General features: G+C 42.2%; 1 protein-coding gene across 2 annotated transcripts; it reads left to right on the forward strand.

The window, feature by feature from the left end:
• Positions 1 to 359: 359 nt before the first annotated feature.
• On the forward strand, positions 360 to 13,031 carry hic1 (hypermethylated in cancer 1). Of its 2 annotated transcripts, none has more exons than XM_032545041.1 (2): positions 360 to 1,080; positions 7,499 to 13,031. In XM_032545041.1, the coding sequence occupies exon 2, from the start codon at positions 7,516 to 7,518 to the stop codon at positions 9,706 to 9,708; it is 2,193 nt and encodes a 730-aa protein (XP_032400932.1). In that variant the 5' UTR covers positions 360 to 1,080; positions 7,499 to 7,515; the 3' UTR covers positions 9,709 to 13,031. The 2 variants fall into 2 exon arrangements, with proteins under 2 accessions (XP_032400932.1, XP_032400931.1); XM_032545040.1 differs by lacking the exon at positions 360 to 1,080 and adding an exon at positions 2,174 to 2,521.
• The last annotated feature ends 7,425 nt before the right edge of the window (positions 13,032 to 20,456 follow it).

A 20,456-nucleotide genomic window follows, 5' to 3' on the forward strand; every position in this document is an offset into this window, starting at 1 on the left:
GAGCCTCTTAAAGAGACAGAGGCCCAATTTCAAAGCGTCAAATTTTGAACTCAGATTCCTTCTAAGTTCTGTTTGATTCATACAGCACTTTTATAACTATAGGTAACATAGCTTCTTGACTGTGCTATAAAATGGCACGCTATTTATATAATATTTACACTATATGTGTAAATACACAAATACACCACCTTTAACAGACCTGGGTGCAAACATTTAAATTTAAAGTTCATTTTGTACACAGAGGCTCAGGTAAATGCACACACACATTGGCCTAAAGCAAGTCTGATCTCCACTACGCACTTCTTGCAGCTGTTGACAAGTTTCTGGATTTTTGACTCAGCTTTTTTCAGCTTATTCCATGTTTAATAGGGTTGAGGTCGGGGTCGTTACAGAAAACTAATTTTAACTACAGACGATTTTAATGTGCCAACATCATCGTCCTGTTGGAGCTTTCATCATTAAAGCCAGTATTCGTAAGATCAACCATGTTTGGAACAGAGAAAATACATCATGCATTTAAATAATAACAACAATAAGTTTGCCATGTCACAATACAGATACAGTATCTAAAGTCCATCACTTTACATCTCACTGTGGATCTGAAAAGGTAATATTTAAACTTTTATCTATGGTTAGTAAAATGTCACTGAACCTATTGTGCATTTCCTGTTATCTTCCGGGAAAACAAAACTCAGAACCTCCCCGTGCTGGCCTGGCCCCGGATAATCGGCTCCATACGCCGCTCCGCCGTTAGGTGTCGCTGTGCGCGCAGACTCTCGGCCGGGGCCGCGTGTTTGGTCCGATCGGACCCCAAAAAAACATACAGCACCGAAGTGTCAGATAGTCCTGTTAACGCGTGAGAAAATCTCGACTTGCGGAGAGAGGGGAACTGAGACTGGGAGACGCAGAGAGGGAGAGAGTCCTGGGGAGACATTCCTTCCTTCCTCTCTCTGGGCTTTTCGCGGGACTCCAGTGGGGAACAGCGGAGATTACAGCAGCGGCGGCTGGAGGTGGTGGTTGGGGGGCGGATGCCGAAAAGGAGCGAAGACGCGCGGCGGGAGCACCAGACATGAGTCCGAGGTAAGAGAGAGGGGGGCAGGGATGGCATCCAGACCGCAGGGATGAGTTCATCCAAGGGTTTCTTCTAAGGCTTCCTTTTCAATCTTTTTGAATAAAGCGGACGCGGACCATGCATGTGGATTTGACTCGTCCGTTTATCTTGAATAATAATAATAATAATAATAATAATAATAATAATAATAATAATAATAAAAATAAAATAAAAATTAAGCTGTAATATTTGCCGAAAAGTGGTGTCGACAACATTTAGCAATTCAAAAGAAACTTGAGAATAAATAAGGCAAACAAGGTTCAAATATGGTATTGACACGTCCTCAATGAAAAGGAAAGACAAACTTTCAATTTGGTGTATTTATCATGTTTACAGTTATTCGCCCAGAAGGCCTTTTGCGTAAACAACGCATCGGCTGGATCCGTCTCAGCTGACGATTAGAGGACTTAATGTTGCACAGCAGGTGTCCAGTCAAACCTCCTACTGGCTCTATTGTCTAGAAATTGAACGTTTAAAGCTTAATTTGAGGGGATTTTCTTGCATATTTGTGAAAAAAGTGGACGACCTTTCCCTTCCCCCTTTTAGCAAATGGAGTAAAGCAGAAGACAAATGAACCAACTTCTCAGGATAAAATAAAAGTCAAATTAATTAGTTGAAATTGCATCTTGGGACTAAATCGAAATAAATAAATAAATAAATAAATAAATAAATACGATGTAGTCCTTGATAGTATTTATTTATTTATGTATTTTTTTCCCCCCGCAAATTATTTCCCCAACATCTCCGAAGTCTACCGTCGGAGCTACACGACGGCTGCCTGTCCCTTTAAGACGATGTGTTGAGGAGTTCACGTCGGGGTCACTTGAAGTTCCTGCCCTCGATGTTACCTTTTAGTTTTATTATAGACTGACATCACACGGGGCGCTAAAACACTTAAGGCGCACAGAGGCTCCATTATCATCTCGGTCCGCGTTATTGGGCAGACTCAAAAATAGCTAAGGAAATTAAGAGAGACAGAACAAAAAGAAAGAAAGAAAAGAGAGAAAGAGAAGAGGGGAAGGGGGGGATGATGCTGGGGCAAGCATATATGAATATATAGATATATATGTTTTTTTTTTTCCTTAAAGAATAAGAAAGAGAGGCGGGGCAGTGAGAGACAGTGGGAGGACAAAAAAAAAACGTAGGTGGGAGGGAGGACGGACCCAAGGAGCGAGAAGAAATTCATATCAATTAATAATCATAAAAAAAGAAGAGAGAGAGGGAGAGCGAGACAGAGAGAGAGATAGAGAGAGGAAGAGAGAGAGAGCTGGCAGAAGCGCTCGGAAAACTGGCATGGGTTTTTGGAGGCTGGCAGTTGAACACTGAAACGTCAGATATGACTCCCAGATACTGCTGAGATGATCATTAAGGGAGACTTAGATCGGATGGCAGAAGACATCGGGCATGCAGGTAAGAGCCGAGCCGCTCAGGCAGAAAGACGCGGTGGGAGGAAGTATGACATTTCTGCAGTCCGGTTCAGAACCGGCAGCAGAGCAACGGAGCTTTATCCTATTTTCTTTATCTGAGTTTTCTTTTATTATTATTATTTTTTATTATCATTATTATTATTATTATTTTTTCTAGTTAAAGTCAGTGTACATTCTGCTGCGTTTTTGTCCAAGTCGAAGTTGATCAACAACACAGTGGTTGCTCTCTTTATCACACATTAGACGATCTAAAGATAGTCGGATTTAAAAAAAAAAAATGTATTAACGGAGAATATTACATTCGTAATATAATGCGGATTATTTTATTATTTTATTTTTACGTGCCTAAGAATGAACGCTGTCACCTAAAACGACCGGTAACGTCTTTAAATCTGCATTTCTAACATCCCGTCCTGCATCGTTTTCAAACCATTTCTTCCCCCTCCATCACTTTTTTGTCTCCTCGTTTTAGTTTTTAACGCAACATTAGTCATGCTGTTGATTTCATACAGCGGGCAACGACGTCCGCGCGCTGCGTATCGCCCTCGCAGAGAAAACAATAATCGGGTTTCCTTTGGCCAAAGCGAGATTTGAAGTGACTTCTTTGGCGTTGATGACACGTCTGTAGCTGCTTTCAGCAACATTCTCACTGCATAATCAGTTGACACGTTTTTTTCTTCTTCTTTTTTTTGTTTTTTTTTTTTTTTTTCTGGCGAATCTACACTTTCTGACATTTCATTTGTGAGCTGGATGGGAAGAGGTGGGGATGGGCTCGCATCAGAAATGCCGGGTTCACTCGTGATTCGGTTTACTGCGCAATAAACGAAGCGGAGTAAAACAGATTACGGACGGAGGCTGAGAGGAGCGCTGTGCCTCCCTGCGACCCCCGGAGCCCGGAGCCCGGAGCCCTCTCTCTCTCTGTCTGTGCTGAGTGCGCCTGCTCCGGCTCTCAGACGGGGGGGAGGGGGAGGGTGTCACTCCCTTTCTCGACGAATTCGCAAAAAAAAAAAACACACATCAAAACTGGATTCCAGTGAATTGGAAATCAAACTCGAAATGGGGGAATTGAACGAGCAAATGAACAAATCGACAGTTCTTCAGACACTGGCTCCGCTCTGGGTTTGACTGGAAGGAAATTGCAGGTTATAAATTAACGTGATGGTTTTAGCTTTCTCGTTTGTCACCGCGTTTATTCCCGTAGAAATTAACGTGTCCCTTTTAAACAGCATCTCAAACATCTGTGAGGAGTTTTATAAATAAATAAATAAATATATATATATATATATATATAGGCGTTGACATTAAAAGCAGGAAACTGATTCTGATCTCTGCTGACCAAACTCTTAACAAGAACTTTTTTTTTTTTTTTTTTTAGTGCTTATACTTACACTCAGACGGCTGCAGCTGATGTTAAAATCTTAGAACATTTGCTTGTGTGCTGCAGAAAATAAAAATAAAACAAGTACTAAGTGAGCAGAGTTAAATGAGCTTGGCTAAATTCAAAGGAAATGTCAATGTTTTGAACAGATGTCAGGGATAGGAGTCTATTTTTTTATTTATTTTTTTGTGCTTCTCTCCATACCCACAAAATTACAAAAGCGGAACGTCAATGCAATGCAAATGGCAGAATATCATCTTCATACACCACTTCACAGTTCTATAGATTTCTTCTTGCATGCTGTGATTAAAACTGTGGCTATGCCTTTTTTCTAAATTTTTTTTGCATGAAGGTCACATTGAAATATATATATATTTTAAAGACGTGGGCTTTTTAAGCAGTTAAAGATAATTTAAAAAAAACCCCCAAAAAACAAAACAAAACAAAGCAAAATTTGGTATCTTCATGGTTAGACCGCAGCTATCATGCTTGTTGTCACCACAACACATAACCCAGAATAATGTGTTGCACGCACAACATAACTTAGGTGCAATGCTGTTGAGGTTGAGCTTTCTTTAATATGTGTCCTCACAAATATAAGTCAGTGCAAGAAGGGAGACTGTTTTTTTCTTCTTCTTCTTCTTCTTTTTTTTTTTCTGCTTCCGACGCAGCCGTTGCTTGATGCGCCGGCCTGCTGCTTGAGAAGGCACGCTGATGGTATCAGAGTTCCACACCAAGCGATAATGAGCTGAGTGGAGCGGAGAGAGACAATTTCAGCAAGTCCGCAAAGTTGAGCCAGTGCTTTCATCTGGTTCACTTCTACACCCAGCACGTCCCGACGGACGCTGTGAGTTAGAAAGGCAGCAGGCCACAGAAGCAAGACGGAGAAAAAAAAAGTGGTCAGAGGTGTGAACATATGCAGTGACAGTGACCTCACAGAGCCTGATCCATCTGAGGCCTTCTTTCTTCGTCATCTCTTGGTGTTTATTGTCATGATCAGGCTGTTTATAGACAAAAACAAAGCAACAACGAAAACCCATGCTGGAGTTTGCATTTTGAAATTATCGTTACAATTGCCACTCCTCACTGTGACTGACTTTCCGTTTTGTCGTTTGCCATGGTGAACATGCACTTGCAAAAAAAAAAAAAAAAAAAAATCATCAGAAACAGTGCTAAGAATTCCCCACGTGTTTCAAGAATCTGCACTTTCAAAAAAAAAAGGATAAAAAAATCAGCGTGAGATTTTTTTCTTCTTCACGAGTTCCTCCTCTTATGCGTTCACTCGTCAAGGTTTTCTAAAAGTTCATACTTCCTCGTTGCTCGCACCGCGGGGGAAATAAACAAGAAGTGAATGAGCTGGTCTCAGGAAGACTGCGATCAGACGGATGACATGATATTTATTTAGTTGCTTGTTTCCCCATCAGTGACACCAAGGCCCCTGGGGGACGGCTGGAGACGTTTAATCTCAGAAGTAAACTGTCCTCGGATGCCACCGCTTGAACAATACGGCGCTTTTCATGCATTCGGACCTCGTCGTTTATTTTAGGCCCGATGGAACAATCAGTGTTGATGTTTAAGTGCGTGCGTGCGTTGGGGTGTGTGTGTACGCGTGTGATTCCCGGAGTCCGCCTCAGTGCAAAGTATCGAACCGTCTAACGCTGATTTACACCTCGTGCGCTCTGTGGTCCTTATATGACTGAGGGGAAAGAGCGAGCTGGAGCTCTCTCTTTTTTTGGAACGCGTCCTTCCTCCCCGCCGGTTTATACCTGCTGTTCATCACACTTGTGAAGCATTCGTCTCTCGCTTTGTGGAAAGCTCCGCGCTCGCTCCTCTGGAGTACCTTTAGCAGGAAGCTGGCAATTTACAGAATAGATGTATATCTGAGGTTTGGGTAACTCAAGCTCTTTCTCTCTCGTTTTGCTCGCCGAGTAGGAGGTCAGTGCGCAGACTTGAGTTTCTGCTAATGAGAAAACCATTCCCAGTGCTCACCTTCAGCAAAAGTTCACTGTTGCTGACGGGCCCTCGTGGACGCTTCCCACACACTTCCCTTTCATTCCCGTCAGGTGGAGTCAGATGAGGTTTCAACCTAAATCATAAAATGCAAAATTAAAAAGAGGCTGTTATTAAAAATTGGAATTTTGTGGCCTACTTCTCAGCTTTTGCAAAGCTGCTGGTTCCGGTTTTGGCCAATTTGGATTTCTCTTCAAGAAATGTAATAAGAGAAAAATAAATAAATATACATATATATATACATCTAAAAAAAAAACAAGGTTAAAAACATATGCCGCACTGAAAAAAATTAAGAGACCACTTGAAATGATCAGTTTCTTTGATTTTTACTTTTAATATTGATATGTTTGAGTAGAATGAACATTGTTCTTTTATCCTATGAACTACTGACAACATGTCTCCGAAATTCCAAGCAAAAAATTTGTATTTATTTGTAGGAAATGAGAAATGGCCAAAACAACAAAGAAAATACAGTGTTTTCAGACCTCAAAAAATGCAAAGAAAACAAGTTCATATTCATTTCGAAACAACAACACTAACGTTTTAACTCAGGAAGAGTTCAGAAATCAATATTTGGTGGAATAACCAGGAGGCTTTCAGTGGGGTTCAGTGCAGCGGGCTCTTCATTTGACCCAGAGCTGTGTGTGCTCTAAGTTAGAAAAAGTCATTATTTAAATTAGAAGAAGAGACAGCAGTCTGTGGAAGGATAATGATAAACTGTAGAGTGTATATTCTAAGCTTTCTTTAGCATTTTATGTTAGCCATTAGCAGGGTTAGCGTCACCAAACTTAACTCTGAGATTTTGAAAAGAGCTGCCAGCATGTCTAAGCTCAACATGTTCCCCGAAAGATAGATTTTGAAAACCCAAAAAAGATAAAAAATAACAACTTCGTTCTATTTTTTACAGCCTTACTGTGAACTGCTATTAACCTTGCTCTTTTGAGACCTGAATGAACTCCAAAGAATTAAAATAGACTAGCTTAAAATAGAACTATCCTTTATTGTTCCACGGTGGAAAAATTCAGGTGAATGTGACAGGATATTGAGGCACGTGGATTCATGCAAACAAACGTAGAAAATAAATTAAGAATGATAATACTGCAGGGCATTTCACTAGATTCTAAGACCAAATAGTGTGCAGTTGTCAGAAAAAAGCATCCACTGATCCATTTAGCTTCATACATCTGTGTGTGCACCTCACTGATACTGGAGAAGGCTAACAGTAGCAGCTTTCACTTCAAAGTGTTGTTGATACAACAATCTGCAAGTGTTTACGTATGTTGTGTTCGCTGATCGGAAAAAACATCAGATTTTTTACCTTCCAACCTGTCCAGCTGAAAAGCAGCATGCTCTGTGCACTCATTTCTCCGCACATCTGTAATTGTAACAATAACTTTAATTCAAAATGCATTCATGTGCTATGAATCAAACTCTCATTAATCCAATATGCAAAAGTATTTACTTTTTTAAAACATTTTCTTTTGATTCATTCATGTTGTTGTGTATATCACTTTTTGCTGACTTCAGAACGACAACTTCTGCATGAAAATTTACAGATTTTTGCTCTTGCAGGTGGTGGACTGAAGACTATGCTGGATGCCATGGAAGTTCCAAGTCATGCTAGGGATCTCCTCCTGCAGCTCAACAGCCAGCGCACCAAAGGCTTTCTGTGTGATGTCATCATTGTGGTGCAGAATGCGCTCTTCAGAGCTCACAAGAACATTCTGGCCGCCAGCAGCCACTACTTGAAGTCCCTGGTGGTCCACGACAATCTCATCAACCTTGACCACGAGATGGTGAGTCCAGCCGTCTTCAGGGTGATCCTGGACTACATCTACACCGGGCGCCTCAGTGAGGGAGACCCCACGTCCCCCACTGAACCCAATCTAGGTGCCGTCTTGGCAGCGGCCAGCTATCTGCAGCTGCTCGACTTGGTGGCCTTGTGCAAAAAGAAGCTGAGGAGAATTGGGAAGTACCCTCCCCGTCCCGGTCCCGCATTTCTACCTTACCCAAAAATGGTGCCCAGCAGCATGGGCTTAGGAGGTGGAGGCAGGTATAGGGTTTCTACTCCTGTGATTCAGTCCTGTCCTCCAGGGGGGATTCTTAACACACCCAGGGCGCCCTCGCTGGATGAGCTGGTCCCCCATCGAATAACCATCCATAGCGGCGAGCTGTATGCCCCCACGTCCAACCAGACCTCTCAGGTGTTCCCATCTCTGCCTGCTCAGCTGGGACGCCCAGGCCACGCCGAGAGGAACTGCTCCCCCAGCTTCGGCCTCGATCTTTCCAAAAAAAGCCCCACCTCCCAGTCTCAGCACACACCCTCTCAAACCCATATGGCAAACAGTCACAGCAATGAGGAGCGGGATGGAACTCTAAGTGGAGCCACTAGTCCCATTCAGGGGGCAAATGGGAGAGCTTTTATGTCCGAAAAGATGGAGTCTGTCGACCAGGCAGGTTCCCTCACCCCTCCACCTTTTCCCCACCTAAATCAGCCCTTAGCCCCCCACCTGCCTCATCTACATCGCTCAGCTTCCCAAGGGACAGACCGCTACCCATGCCCCGTCAGCCCTGACACCCCGACAGAAGGTGGAGAAGCAGGAAGAGAAATGGGAAACATCTACCGCTGGGTGAAACACGAGCCCCTGCCGTACGCTGGGGAAGATGAAGACGAGGATGAGGATGAAGAGGAAGGGGCTGAGAACGGGGACCAGCATCACAATCATCACAAGCCAGGGGAGGAGAGCGAAGGTGTGGACGACAAGAGTGGCTCTGGCACGGAGGAGACGGGCAGCAGCGAGGGCCGTCCGTCCCCTACCGGCCCCATCGGGAGATTCCACATGCCGTACGAGCCTGAAAGCTTCGGGGACAATTTGTACGTCTGCATCCCCTGCGATAAAGGCTTCCCGAGCTCAGAGCAGCTCAACGCACATGTGGAGACACATACAGAGGAGGAGCTGTACAGCTCTGTTGGGGAGATGGGGAACAACAACAACAACAGCGGCACCAAAGGCATTGGCGGCAACACAAACGGCTACGGAAACCTCAACAGCGGCAATACTCCAAACAGCATGTCGCATCTGGAGACCAAATCTGACCAGGGCCTGAATTCGGGAACCATCGGGGAGATGATCAGACCTTACCGCTGTTCCAACTGCGATAAGTCTTACAAAGATCCGGCCACGTTGCGCCAACACGAGAAGACGCACTGGCTGACGCGGCCTTACCCCTGCAGCATCTGCGGCAAGAAATTCACACAGCGCGGCACCATGACGCGCCACATGCGCAGCCACCTGGGCCTCAAGCCTTTCGCCTGCGATTCATGTGGGATGCGCTTCACTCGCCAGTACCGCCTCACTGAGCACATGCGCATCCACTCTGGGGAAAAGCCCTACGAATGTCAGGTGTGCGGGGGGAAGTTTGCCCAGCAGCGCAACCTCATCAGCCACATGAAGATGCACAGCGGTGGGGGGACCGGAGGCGGCCTGACGGCAGACGGGAAGCTAAAGCTGGACTTTGCAGAGGGCATATACCCCCTGAGCAAGTACGCAGCGGAGCACCTGGGGCTGAAGCAGGAGAAGGCCAACGAGCTTCTCATTCAAGCGCAGCAGCAACTGGTGGCAGACGCAAAGGCCATCGAGTGCCTCTACCCGCTCACCAAGCTTGCGTCGGAGCATCTGGGCCTCACCCATGAAAAGATGGACATCATGGGCCAACCACTTCCTCCTCCTCCCCAGCCAATCTCTGACAGCCGAACCATCGACCGCTACTCGCCCAGCTAAGACATTTGATATGTGAAGGTGGCAATCACAGACAGGTCTGCGCGCACTCACAGTTTGCAGTATTTGAAAGCCATTCACCTCAACTCCATATCTTCCTCTGCACCTCAGACTCAGGCCCGAGTGGAACTGGGTCTTGCTCATGCACACCGAACTGTTTAGACTGTAAGTGCCTTTCTATGCATCTAATGTATCTTTTTAAATCCTCCTTCATAAAGGAGCTCTACTTTCTGTGACCAAGGGACACTCGATGAAAGAACTTCAGTATTTATGTACAGTCTATGCAAACAAACATGTTTTTTTTCTTAATTCCAACCATTGAGCCATAGTGACTAAGTCAAAACCAAAAGGAAATTTATTTATTTTTGTATATGATGAAATCCAAAGAAAACATGTTGCAGAGATACTTTGCAATCTGACCCTAAACCTGTGTACTATTCATGTATGAAAAGAAAAAGAAAAAAGCACAAAAGGAACAATATTCAGGACTTTTTTTTTTTCAATATTCAGGACTTTTAAGGTCTAAACAACATCAAGAAAAAAGCAACTCACCTGGATTTTTTATTATTATTATTATTTTCTTTTTTTGTACAATCTTGGGGTACGGGATACTTTGTGTGTCTTGATTCTTTGCTTGTCTCCCCCTTTTATGTGAAATAGCTGAAACGTAATGCATTTCTCTATGCCTTTTTTTCCCCACTCCCAAGCGAGGGGCGGGGCTCTGTGTGGATAAATGCTCATCCCTTATGTGACAGCAGCGGTGGCTTAATCGGCTTTACACCCGGCTTTCAACCACTCTTGAGCTAAAGCTTCCTCTGCAGTGTGACAAATGTTCCTTAGCTTTCAGCTGTTTTGGAGATGCACTGAGCAGAGCCCTGTGATCTCATGAGTGGGACATGATTGCACATACCCAGCTGATGACACACTAATCCCTGTTCACGCCGACTCGCGGGTGTTGGTTTGTGCTTTTGTAGAAACAGAGAGGCAGAGAGGCAGAGAGGCGTACGCCGGGGCTGAATTGGTGACGAAGGAGTCTGTCATTGACTGACAGACTTTGTTTCTATTTTAATAATTGAGTGATGGTCAACAGTGGTCAGAGGCCTTGTTGTGGACGCTTCCTTAGATTCCAGGGGCTGCATGATGGAGCACTGAGTAACACTAAACCTCTCCCTCCCTCACTATATTAATTTGTTTCTTCTGTAAGGAAGACTATTTGGTTTTAATAATGGGACTCTGTGCTATTTTTTACTCAGTCTAATAATTTCATGAGTGTTCTCATTAGCGATGCAAATCTTTCGATTCCAATTTTTTCATGGTCACGATTCAATTCAGAAGTGTTTTTTTTAAAAACGGAAACCAGTTTTCTCCACTCAAACGCTCCGGAAATTGTATTTAAATGATTTGCATGATAAGAGAAACAGATTTATTTAAAGCAATTCTTTAATATTCCATACTGCATCAAATCTAATCAGTTTACATTCACACTAAAATTCTGCAACATAAATTACCAGCATTAGGTTAGCTTAGCTGCGTGGTTTTTCTGAAATAAAAAAAAAAAAAGATCAGAGAATTATTCTATTAAATTTAAATTTAAAACGCATTTTAAAATCAATTTTTGAGCATTTTGATTTAATCCAGAATTTCCAGGACTAGGAATTGTGACTCTTTATAGAATCATTTCCCCCCCCCCCTGCACCTCTAACTCTCATGCTGGCCGATGGCTTCTCATCCCTCTCATTTTTCGGCATTGCTGTGGCCCCTTGCCTTATAAGCACTCTACCAACTTAGAGGGACGATATTCCCCTTCGCACACAGCAGGCTGCTAATCTGTCAGCAACAGGATCAGAAGAAAGCAGCCTGTTGTGACTCTTCCCTGAACAAGCCGGTGGGGTGAACAAGCTCTCCCCCAGCTGCTGTCCTCCAGTAAATCCCTGTGAAATCCCACTTTCTCCTGGACAATTCGCACTTGCTCGCCGGCATGATGTCCCATTTCACGCCTGCCATCTCACTCCTCTGATCCACTGTAAAACGTTACATCCGAGCCCCAAGTGTCTCCTCTTGCCTCTCTGCCTCCTCCCCCCCCCCCCCCCCCCCCCCCCCCCCAGCCAGCCCCGCTCAAGCCAAAGTTTTGAGATAAAAACTTATTTCCTTACCGAGGAATTCTTCCAACTTGAAAACACAAAGAGCACTTAAAAAAAAAAAAAAGTTGTGTTTTGAAGGCACTTTTCTTTTTTCTTTGTCTGCAATTTTTTCCACCAAAGAATATGTCGGCCTTTTTTTTTTTTTTCTTTCTATTTATAGCTAGTTCTTGATTTAGATTAGGGAGAAAAAAATAAATAAAATTGACCACTATAGTGCCAACGCCAACCTCTGGAGGTGAATGTGAAGACTAAAGCCATAAATACACTGTGACAGAAGTAGTTATTCTGAAAGCCTTAAAGTAAAAAAAAAAAAAAAGTGCCTCACTTTTGTGAATGTTTTTTTTTTTTTTTTTTTTCAAATGTAAAAATAATTTAAGGGCGTCTCTTCCAGTAGCATATGATCATATCGAGCATGCTTTATCTTGTGACGTTCTGTTCTTGTCTTCTTTTTGATTTGTGGCGCATGTTAAAAAAGAAAGGAAAAAAAAAAACACAACAAAAAGACTGGTGCTTACCTCAGGACTGAACCCAGCTAAGATTTTGTAAACCTTAGCCCAAAAATATCGGCCTCACCACCCCCATGACAAATACACCTATTTCTTTACTAATGGGGAAGCAGTCCCTGTTTTTAAACCTGTGGTTTTTCTTCGTGTGTTTGAACATTACCTTTCCTATTATAGTTTTATGGGTGAAGAGATGACATGTGTTGTTATGTTTTGCTTTTCATATATAGTTTCTGTCGTCCTCAAAGAGGCGCTTCGTTTTACTCTTACACCATTAGAGGCTGTAAATGTTTGTGATTTTTAATAACTGGGTATACACGGTTTGCGTTTTTATGTTTTGAAATTTTCTTTAGCCACATGTACGGCGATATCTAGGTGACAAGTGCTGTGTTTTGAAATATCTCCCCCACCCACAACGACGTGATGTGATGCCTCATCAGCACTTCCTCAAACAGACCGGCAGTATCTCGGAAACTAACCTCACGTCGCTCTGCCCCCTTTTTCCCCTGAAGATGTTGAACTCTTGACACCGGCCAGACAGAGGTCGCGCTCGCGCAGAGGAAGTCGGCTTGTTCGTTCTCGGCCGCCTGGTGCCTTCAGCTGAGCTCCGTGACCAAAAAGTCTAAAACAACTGCTCGCAGGGCTCTCGCTGGCAGAGAAAAAACAACACAAAGCAAAAAAACACGCTCCATAAACAAGTGCATGTGTCGTAAAATGTAGGAACAAGCGGATGTGAGTCGTGGGAATTCGAGGCTCCTTTGCTCTCTCTCATTCACTGGCTCGAGTGAAAATCCAACTCCTTGCCAGCACCACCAAAATAACACGATACGTTTCCACTTCAAATCTGCGCTGAGCGGAAACGGAAAGATAATGCTTGAATCGTTTTTTTTTTGTGTTTTTTTTTTTACAGTATGCACTCTTTGAAATTTTCTTCATCTGCTTTAACGTCTGCAGCAGAGTGCGTTGGCCGAGCGTCTATAGGGCATCTATTCACTTGATTGTTTGTCTGTCACTGTGCTATCTGGGCATAAGATGAGCTGTCAGTGCGTGTTCTGGGAATAGATTTATTTTTTTTTGCTGTGAAGGAGAAGAGCTGAGGAGCAGGAAGTGAACTTTTGGCTGGTGAGCAGCGCTGAGCAGGATGTGCCGTGTGTTTCTGCTCACAAGCAGATATGGGGAGGGAGAGAAGCGGGGAGAACGCAGCGGGGTGGACGTGAGCCATTGTCTCAGTATGGAAAGCCTGTTCGTATTTCTGAAGCTCTGGATTCAGAAAAGCAGTGGACTGTATCTTCTCTGTTCCTTCCTCTTATTTGCTGTTTGGGAATAAAACTTCTGCTCAGTGTCACCGAGCTTTAGGAGCTTGGGTGGGTGTGTGCTTTAGAAGCTGCACAGTGACCAGGACTTCAGGGTTATATATATATATATATATATATATATATATATATATATATATATATATATATATATATATATATATATATGCTGTTTGTATCTGAGATGTTACCCTATTAATCTTTACAATGTCATGTTTTGTTGCGCTACAACCGCAAACTTGAGTGCATCTCGTTGGAGCCGTGCATGACTATAGAGTGGGATGAAGAAGGTCATAGTTTTCCATTTTATTTCATTACTGAATATTAATCTGAAAAGTGTGGCTTGCATTTTTATTCATTTTGATCTAGATTTTGCAAACTAGCTAATTCTTTGCTTGCAAAGCCTTTGCACAACTGATTTCTCGTATTATTATCCTCAACAAGGGTTTTTGTATGGACTGGGCCAGTTTAACACTTGAATGTTTTCATCTAAGCTGCTTCATTGTATTTTAGGGTTTATATTGAAGATTGTTTACTTGCCCAGTTGTTGGTTTTTCACCAGAAAATAGATTACAATTATGAAAGTAGCCCCCTAGCATAGTTTATCTGTATTCTATTTAGAATTAAGTAGCTAAATACAAATGCACTCCACACTTTTTGGATTTTAATTTTTTGATGTTTATAGACTTTGTGCATTTTACCCTTCTACTTCGCAATTATTCTCTACTTTGGGTAAATCTGCCAGATGAAATCTCAATTAAATACATACAATGTTGCGGTTGTAACCTGACAAAATGTAAAAAAAAAAAAAAAAAAAAAGTTCAAGTGGGGTGAAATAGCTTTAGCGTGGCACTGTAAATAATTTCATGTGGCTCCGAAAGTAAAATGTAAATAAGTAATAAAAATGTCGGCATGTTTCTTTTTCTCTGTGGCTGTCTAATTTAGTCACAGTCAAATTATTGGAGCCTTGTTTCAATTTACTGGTGTAGCCCCAAGGGATTTTATGCCATTTGCCTTCGTTAATGTTATTTAGATGAGAAACCAACACAGCAAGCCTCTCCGGGCCACCATAAAAGTTTAGATTAAGATACTCTAAAATTTATTTAATAGGTTCTTAAGAGCTGATTTGTAGTCATATAAAATAGAAAAAAAAAATTAAATGGGGGAGGCCATATTAGAGAGCTCTCTGCCAGTTTTTGTAAAAGAAAGTGTTTCTCCACCAGCAGAACAGGAAAAGATTATGTGACTCTGACAAGCTGAGTTGTCCTGTTCTCCTACTGCTGTTTAACTTTTATTAGATTTTACAGCGTTTGCCAAAAAAGACTAAAGCACTTAGCAGACATGACAGAAGTAAAAACAAAACTAAAGTACAAATTTCATGACTTTCACACGTCAAACTGTGAAATCTAAGCAAGCTAGGCCTCTGACTAATTTGGCATTATAGTATATAATGCAGGCCTAAAGGCACACTCCTGAAACCGGCTGTTAGCTTTAGCATTTACTCAACAACGTAGCATGTAAACATTTTCTCTACAACCTGAAGTGTTCATTAGTAGTACAGGGGTCAGAAACTCTGCTAGCAAACTGACTTTAGTATCGGTGGTGTCGCTAAGGTAGCTAAAGCTTGACGCAACATTTTTAAATGTACTCTAACCAGGTGGCATAAAGCTAGACTAAAATGTGCTGTCCATTAGCAGTGACATCATTAGCATCAGGGATAAGAAGCTCAGTTAGCTAGAACGCTTTACTTTAGCCCTATCTGCAAAACTAGCTAGGCTAGGTCACAGACAAAAACAAACTTACATTCTCGCTCCAACGCAGATATTCGTCAGAACTAAGCTTTTTTTTTAACTTAATATATTCAACTTAATATATTAATTGATAATACAATCCATTTATCAGCCTTAATATCCAATGTAGGAAAGGCCAGCTACTTATCAGGTTGACTGAACCAGCATTTTAAGTTTAGCTACATAAAAAAAAATCTAGGCTTCATCAAAACAAAGTAAAATTGTTATATTGAACACTATATTCACAAACAAAAAAAGTATTTTTCTAGCTAATATTTAAAACCTTAAAAAAAAACAAACCTTTTTCTATTTATGCCGAAGTCTTGCTGTATTCATAATACTGTCTTATAGTCTTAACAGACATTAATCTGTCTTAATTAGCAGTTACTCAGTTATCTGACGTATTCACTTGCTGCACCTGTAAGACCTCCAGGTCTTACCTGTCCCGCTGCTCAGAAGCACGAGGAACAAGACTATTTTTTTTTATTATTGCAAGCAGCAGCTGCTTTCCATTTATTTCCCCCCAAACTGCACTTTTCTTAGACGAAAAAAAAAAAAAAAGAGAAAAGAAACAGGAATCGCCGCATTGTGATATTTTTCAAAAACTTTTATTACGCCTTTAGCTTTCCCAAGAAGTCCCACGACCACCCTCCCTCTGGCTCTCCTCCCTCCCACCGGTGCACAGCTTGGCTGCGCTGCCCTTTTACCCTGACGGAGCACAGCTCCCCTCTTCACCTCGCTCTGCGCTCCTCCTCCTCCTCCTCCTCTCCCGTTAACTTGCTTGACTTCCAGCTGTTTTTCATGCAGAAGATGACTGTTGTCTAAATGTTTACATGGAGAGCTACTTTCTTTTTCTTCTCGTCCTCCCTCCCCCCTTTCTAAAATGAGCTTTGATGCGTGTTTGAAGAAAGTGCAAACTCTTGGGGCCAAAAAAAAAAACAAAAAACCAATAGACCAAAAAAGTATCCGACGCTGTTATTATATTCAGATTTTACGCCAAGAAACGGTGTGTTAAAGGGAAGATTAAAGGCGATGTGCCGTTGTAGAGGAAATGCAGAATAATGCGAGGGGAAATGTTCAGGGGGGAAAAATATGCTCAGAAAGATGCCAGTAAAGTAAACATGTTTGAAATTGCACAATTGAGTCGCGCCTTGGTTGCACCAGCCAAGTCATGCGTTGGAGATGGAGAGAGAACAAGTAAAAGGAGAGAAGTTGAGAGTGAAAAAGAAACAGAAACAGAGAGGGTGGAAACCCCCCCCTCCTCCCCCTCCCAATAAAACAGCTTGAGCTCGATAGTTGTGGCTGTTTTTGAGCTGACGATTGCAGCAATGCTCGTCAGGTTTTTTTGAAACGCTTGCTCACGTCGTCGTGCCTTCCGAGATGATTACCCCACAGTGTGCGCCTTTGTAAGCCCGGATAGTGCAAGGGTTTCTGTTCGCATGTCACTTTCCATCTGTTCAGCTGCGTTAAATGCAGAAAAAAAACACATGGATTGACTCGTTTGACTTACAGCACAACTTCGAAACTCAAAGAGAAAGGATGAAAAAAGAAAAAAAAAAAAGAGCCAGAAATTGGAGCATTTTTAAATCTCAAACACACACACACACACACACACGCAGCTGGCTGGCAGACACCAGATTAGGTCAGATTTAATTAGGTCGCCCTGCTCCGTTTGGAGTGTCGCTCCTAGTTGAGAAAGTCATTTTTAAAGAGGAACCCACGCCAGTGACAGATTCCATTCCAACAAAAGCCTCGGGGGTCCTCATGCAGAAGGCAACTATTTTGGTTCTGAATAAAAACACATTTTACGCGTCGATGCAGTCGATCAGAATCTGATCTGGATCTTAGGGATGATGCAAAAGTTCAGCAGCAGCTCAAAGTGCCTTGTGGACGGCGGTTGTTGGAAACAGCTGGAAAAGTGCGGAACTTAAAGCGCGCGCGTCAAAACATCGCAGGGGAAATGGGATTTTTCAGGACTTCAAAATGGATCTGTTTGCAGCAGAACTTCATAAAACATGAGCAGATTCCAATCCTTTCTTCTTCTTCTTTTTTTTTTTTTTGCGGTGGTTACAATTAAAAGCAATACTTTAAACCAAACAGTATTTCAAAGAAGAAGAAAAAACACACAGACACACACATTCTGCCTTTTTATGTGTCAATATTGATCTTATCTTGCTTTCATGAAATGAATGTATTTATTGCATGTCAAAATGTTTCATAGCTATTTTTTTTTTCTTTTTCTGTGTAAATTTAATTGTGGGTTTTTATAAGAAATTCATTTTATAATGACGTATTGATGATTTTTTCTGTTGTTGTTGTTGTTGTTGATAAGGCTTTTATTTTTTTAAAAGCCAATGTGAAAAATGTCTTTTTTTCTGTTTGTTTTGCAGATATACTCCAAATCAACTTGGCAATAAAACAAATTGCGTAATGGACTTTAAAGTCAACTTCTGCCTTTGTTTTGACTATACATTAAAAACAAAAGAACGCCTGTATACATTTCTAATGTGCGAATAATTTCAATCTATTTTTTCTCCATTTCTTGTTGCTACTTTGATTTATAGTAATTCTAAACATTTATATTCGTAGCCACATTGATTACCCATGAAACTAGTTTTTCATTAATAGAAAAATATGAGGCAAAAAAGAAAAACACAATAAATCCCATTTGAGTGCGATGATGACTGCAAGTATGAGCTACTTGGGTTCATTTTCCGGGAGTGCGCTGCCCTTCTAGTTCATAATCTCCCATATGGAGACATGTGAGTGCCTCATTTAGGACAAAGAATTTCAAATGAATCTCATACATCACACCAAGTCCACATGCAACAATGAGCAGATCCATTACTCTGTCAGCAGGAACAAAAACCCGCCAGGCAGGCACACACACACACACACACACCCACCCACACACCCACACGCACGCACGCGGACACAGACTGTGTAAAAAAAATTCACCCCATTATCACCAGCACATAAGAAATCACGCTGCCTTCCAGATGTTTGATATGAATCAGGCAACAAGCCACAAATCACAGCTCGACTTTAAACAAATTAGCATTTCTTCTCTCAGGTGCTGTAAATCATCGGCGTTCATGAACTGGAGGTGCTTCCCTGAGAGATCAGATTCGCTGGGTGTAATGACAGACATCCCCCAAACCACCCCGGCCCCAAACTGTATGCTGTTCCGCCGGTGGGTGAAAACACAACGAAACGTTTGACATCCATCACATGTCTCACTTAATGCTGTTTCCCTAACTTGGAGTGCAGACGGTTTTTTTTCTCTTTTTTTCTCCCCCCTCCCTTTTGACTACAAATGCCAGCAGGAATGTTGCTGCAAAGTTTCTCGTTTTCCTTTTTTTTTTTTTTTTTTGGCTGTCTGAATGAAACACTTTAACGGTAGAATTTGCACATGAACAGAATGAGGCGTGTTTAAAGCGGCATATATGTGCGCGGTCAAGTGGGTTCTCAGGCAGAGAGCCGGATTAGCTCTCTGCCTGAGCAATTTTAAAATCCAGGAGCATTTTAAAATCGCTCCTGGATTTTAAAATGTTAAACAGTGAGAGTTTAAGTTTTGTTTGTTTGTTTGTTTTTGATCAGAACTTACAAAGCCTTGCAAAAGTATTCACAGTTCCTGAACTTTTGAGAGTTTAGCACCTTATGACTCTAAACTTCAATGCAATTTATTGAGATTTTAATACGACGCAAGACAGGGCACAACTTGCAATTCTGTAATCTGTTGACTAGTGGCATAAATAAGATGTTGAAAGTGATTCATAAGGAGTCCTGTTAAACATTTACCTTTCAGTTTGAAGACTTGGGTAACAGCAAACGTGTGGAAGAAGTTGATCTGGTCAGAAGAACTCACGTTCAAAATGCTACACATGTGGAGGAAAATCGACTCTGAACATCGCTCTGGAAACATCGCCATGGTGAAACATGGGAGTGACAGCATCATTCTGTGGGGAATGTTTTCCCCTTTCTTGACAGAGATCATGGTAACGTGAATAGAGCTAAACACAGGGGCCTTTAGGCTGTGGCACTCCCAAAAGAATTTTTCACAAGGGTGGCCAGACCAGGCCAGTAGGACTTTTAGCAGGGCATAGGTAAAAATAAATAAGTAAATAATATATATATAAAATAAGTTGTGTGTGTGTGTGTGTGTGTGTGCTTTTCTATGACATGTACATGATTATTGGGCCCCCCCTGGCCCCTCTCTGGAGCGCCACTGCCTTTAGGAGAAGTGTAGATCTTGAGATCCAGGTTTACCTGCCAGCAGAACAATGACACTACAGATATAGGCAGAGCTACTACTAATTCGCGTTTCCAGATGCAGTCCATTGGTCTGAACTGAAAGCATTTTGAAAGTAAGACATTTTAGTCTCTGGAAGCGCACTGTTGGAACACAGCGCGCTAAGACTTGCAGCCCGAGTTTCTTTCAGCGAATAAACGTAATTAATAAACATTTTCCTAAAAGTCTCGACCCGGGAGGCTGAACACAAACGTACACCAGACGCTTCAGATTTCTATTTGTGAAGAAGCCCCCCCCCCAAAAAACTTGGAAAACCATGGAACCTTCTTCTTTTTTTTTTCCATTCACACTGTGCTCAATCACATAAAATCTAATTATTAAAAGCTTGTGTTTGTAATGAGACTAAAGTGAAGAAAGAAGGTTCCAAGGGTACGAATTCTTTTATTTATTTATTTATCTTTGCAAAACATTCCAGCGGGGCCTGTGCATTTAAAACAATAGGGCACTAATTTATGTTTCCTGCACGATTCTGTCTGTGCCTCACTGCAGGAGAGAGTCCACATGACTGCGATCCAAAACCAAGACATTAAAACGTTGGTGATGATCCCCTCTCTGAGCGAGAAAAGCCACGTGTTTGGCTGGGAATGAAAAGCAAGTGCAGTGTTTCGAAGCTCGGAGCCTGCCAGAAACCACGGTGCCCGCCGGTCATACTGAGAGCGCAGGAGGCCTCTGGCAGCTGGCCTACCACCACC

Source organism: Xiphophorus hellerii, chromosome 18 (assembly GCF_003331165.1).
Source record: "Xiphophorus hellerii strain 12219 chromosome 18, Xiphophorus_hellerii-4.1, whole genome shotgun sequence".
NCBI classification, from domain to species: domain Eukaryota; kingdom Metazoa; phylum Chordata; class Actinopteri; order Cyprinodontiformes; family Poeciliidae; genus Xiphophorus; species Xiphophorus hellerii.

What these genes read in the sequence shown, in the direction of transcription:
- hic1 (XM_032545040.1), top strand. Translation starts at nt 2,470, where the DNA reads ATGATCATTAAGGGAGACTTAGATCGGATGGCAGAAGACATCGGGCAT. An exon ending in AGAAGACATCGGGCATGCAG is followed by an intron (nt 2,522 to 7,498) that starts GTAAGAGCCGAG and finishes TTGCTCTTGCAG; the next exon opens with GTGGTGGACTGAAGACTATG.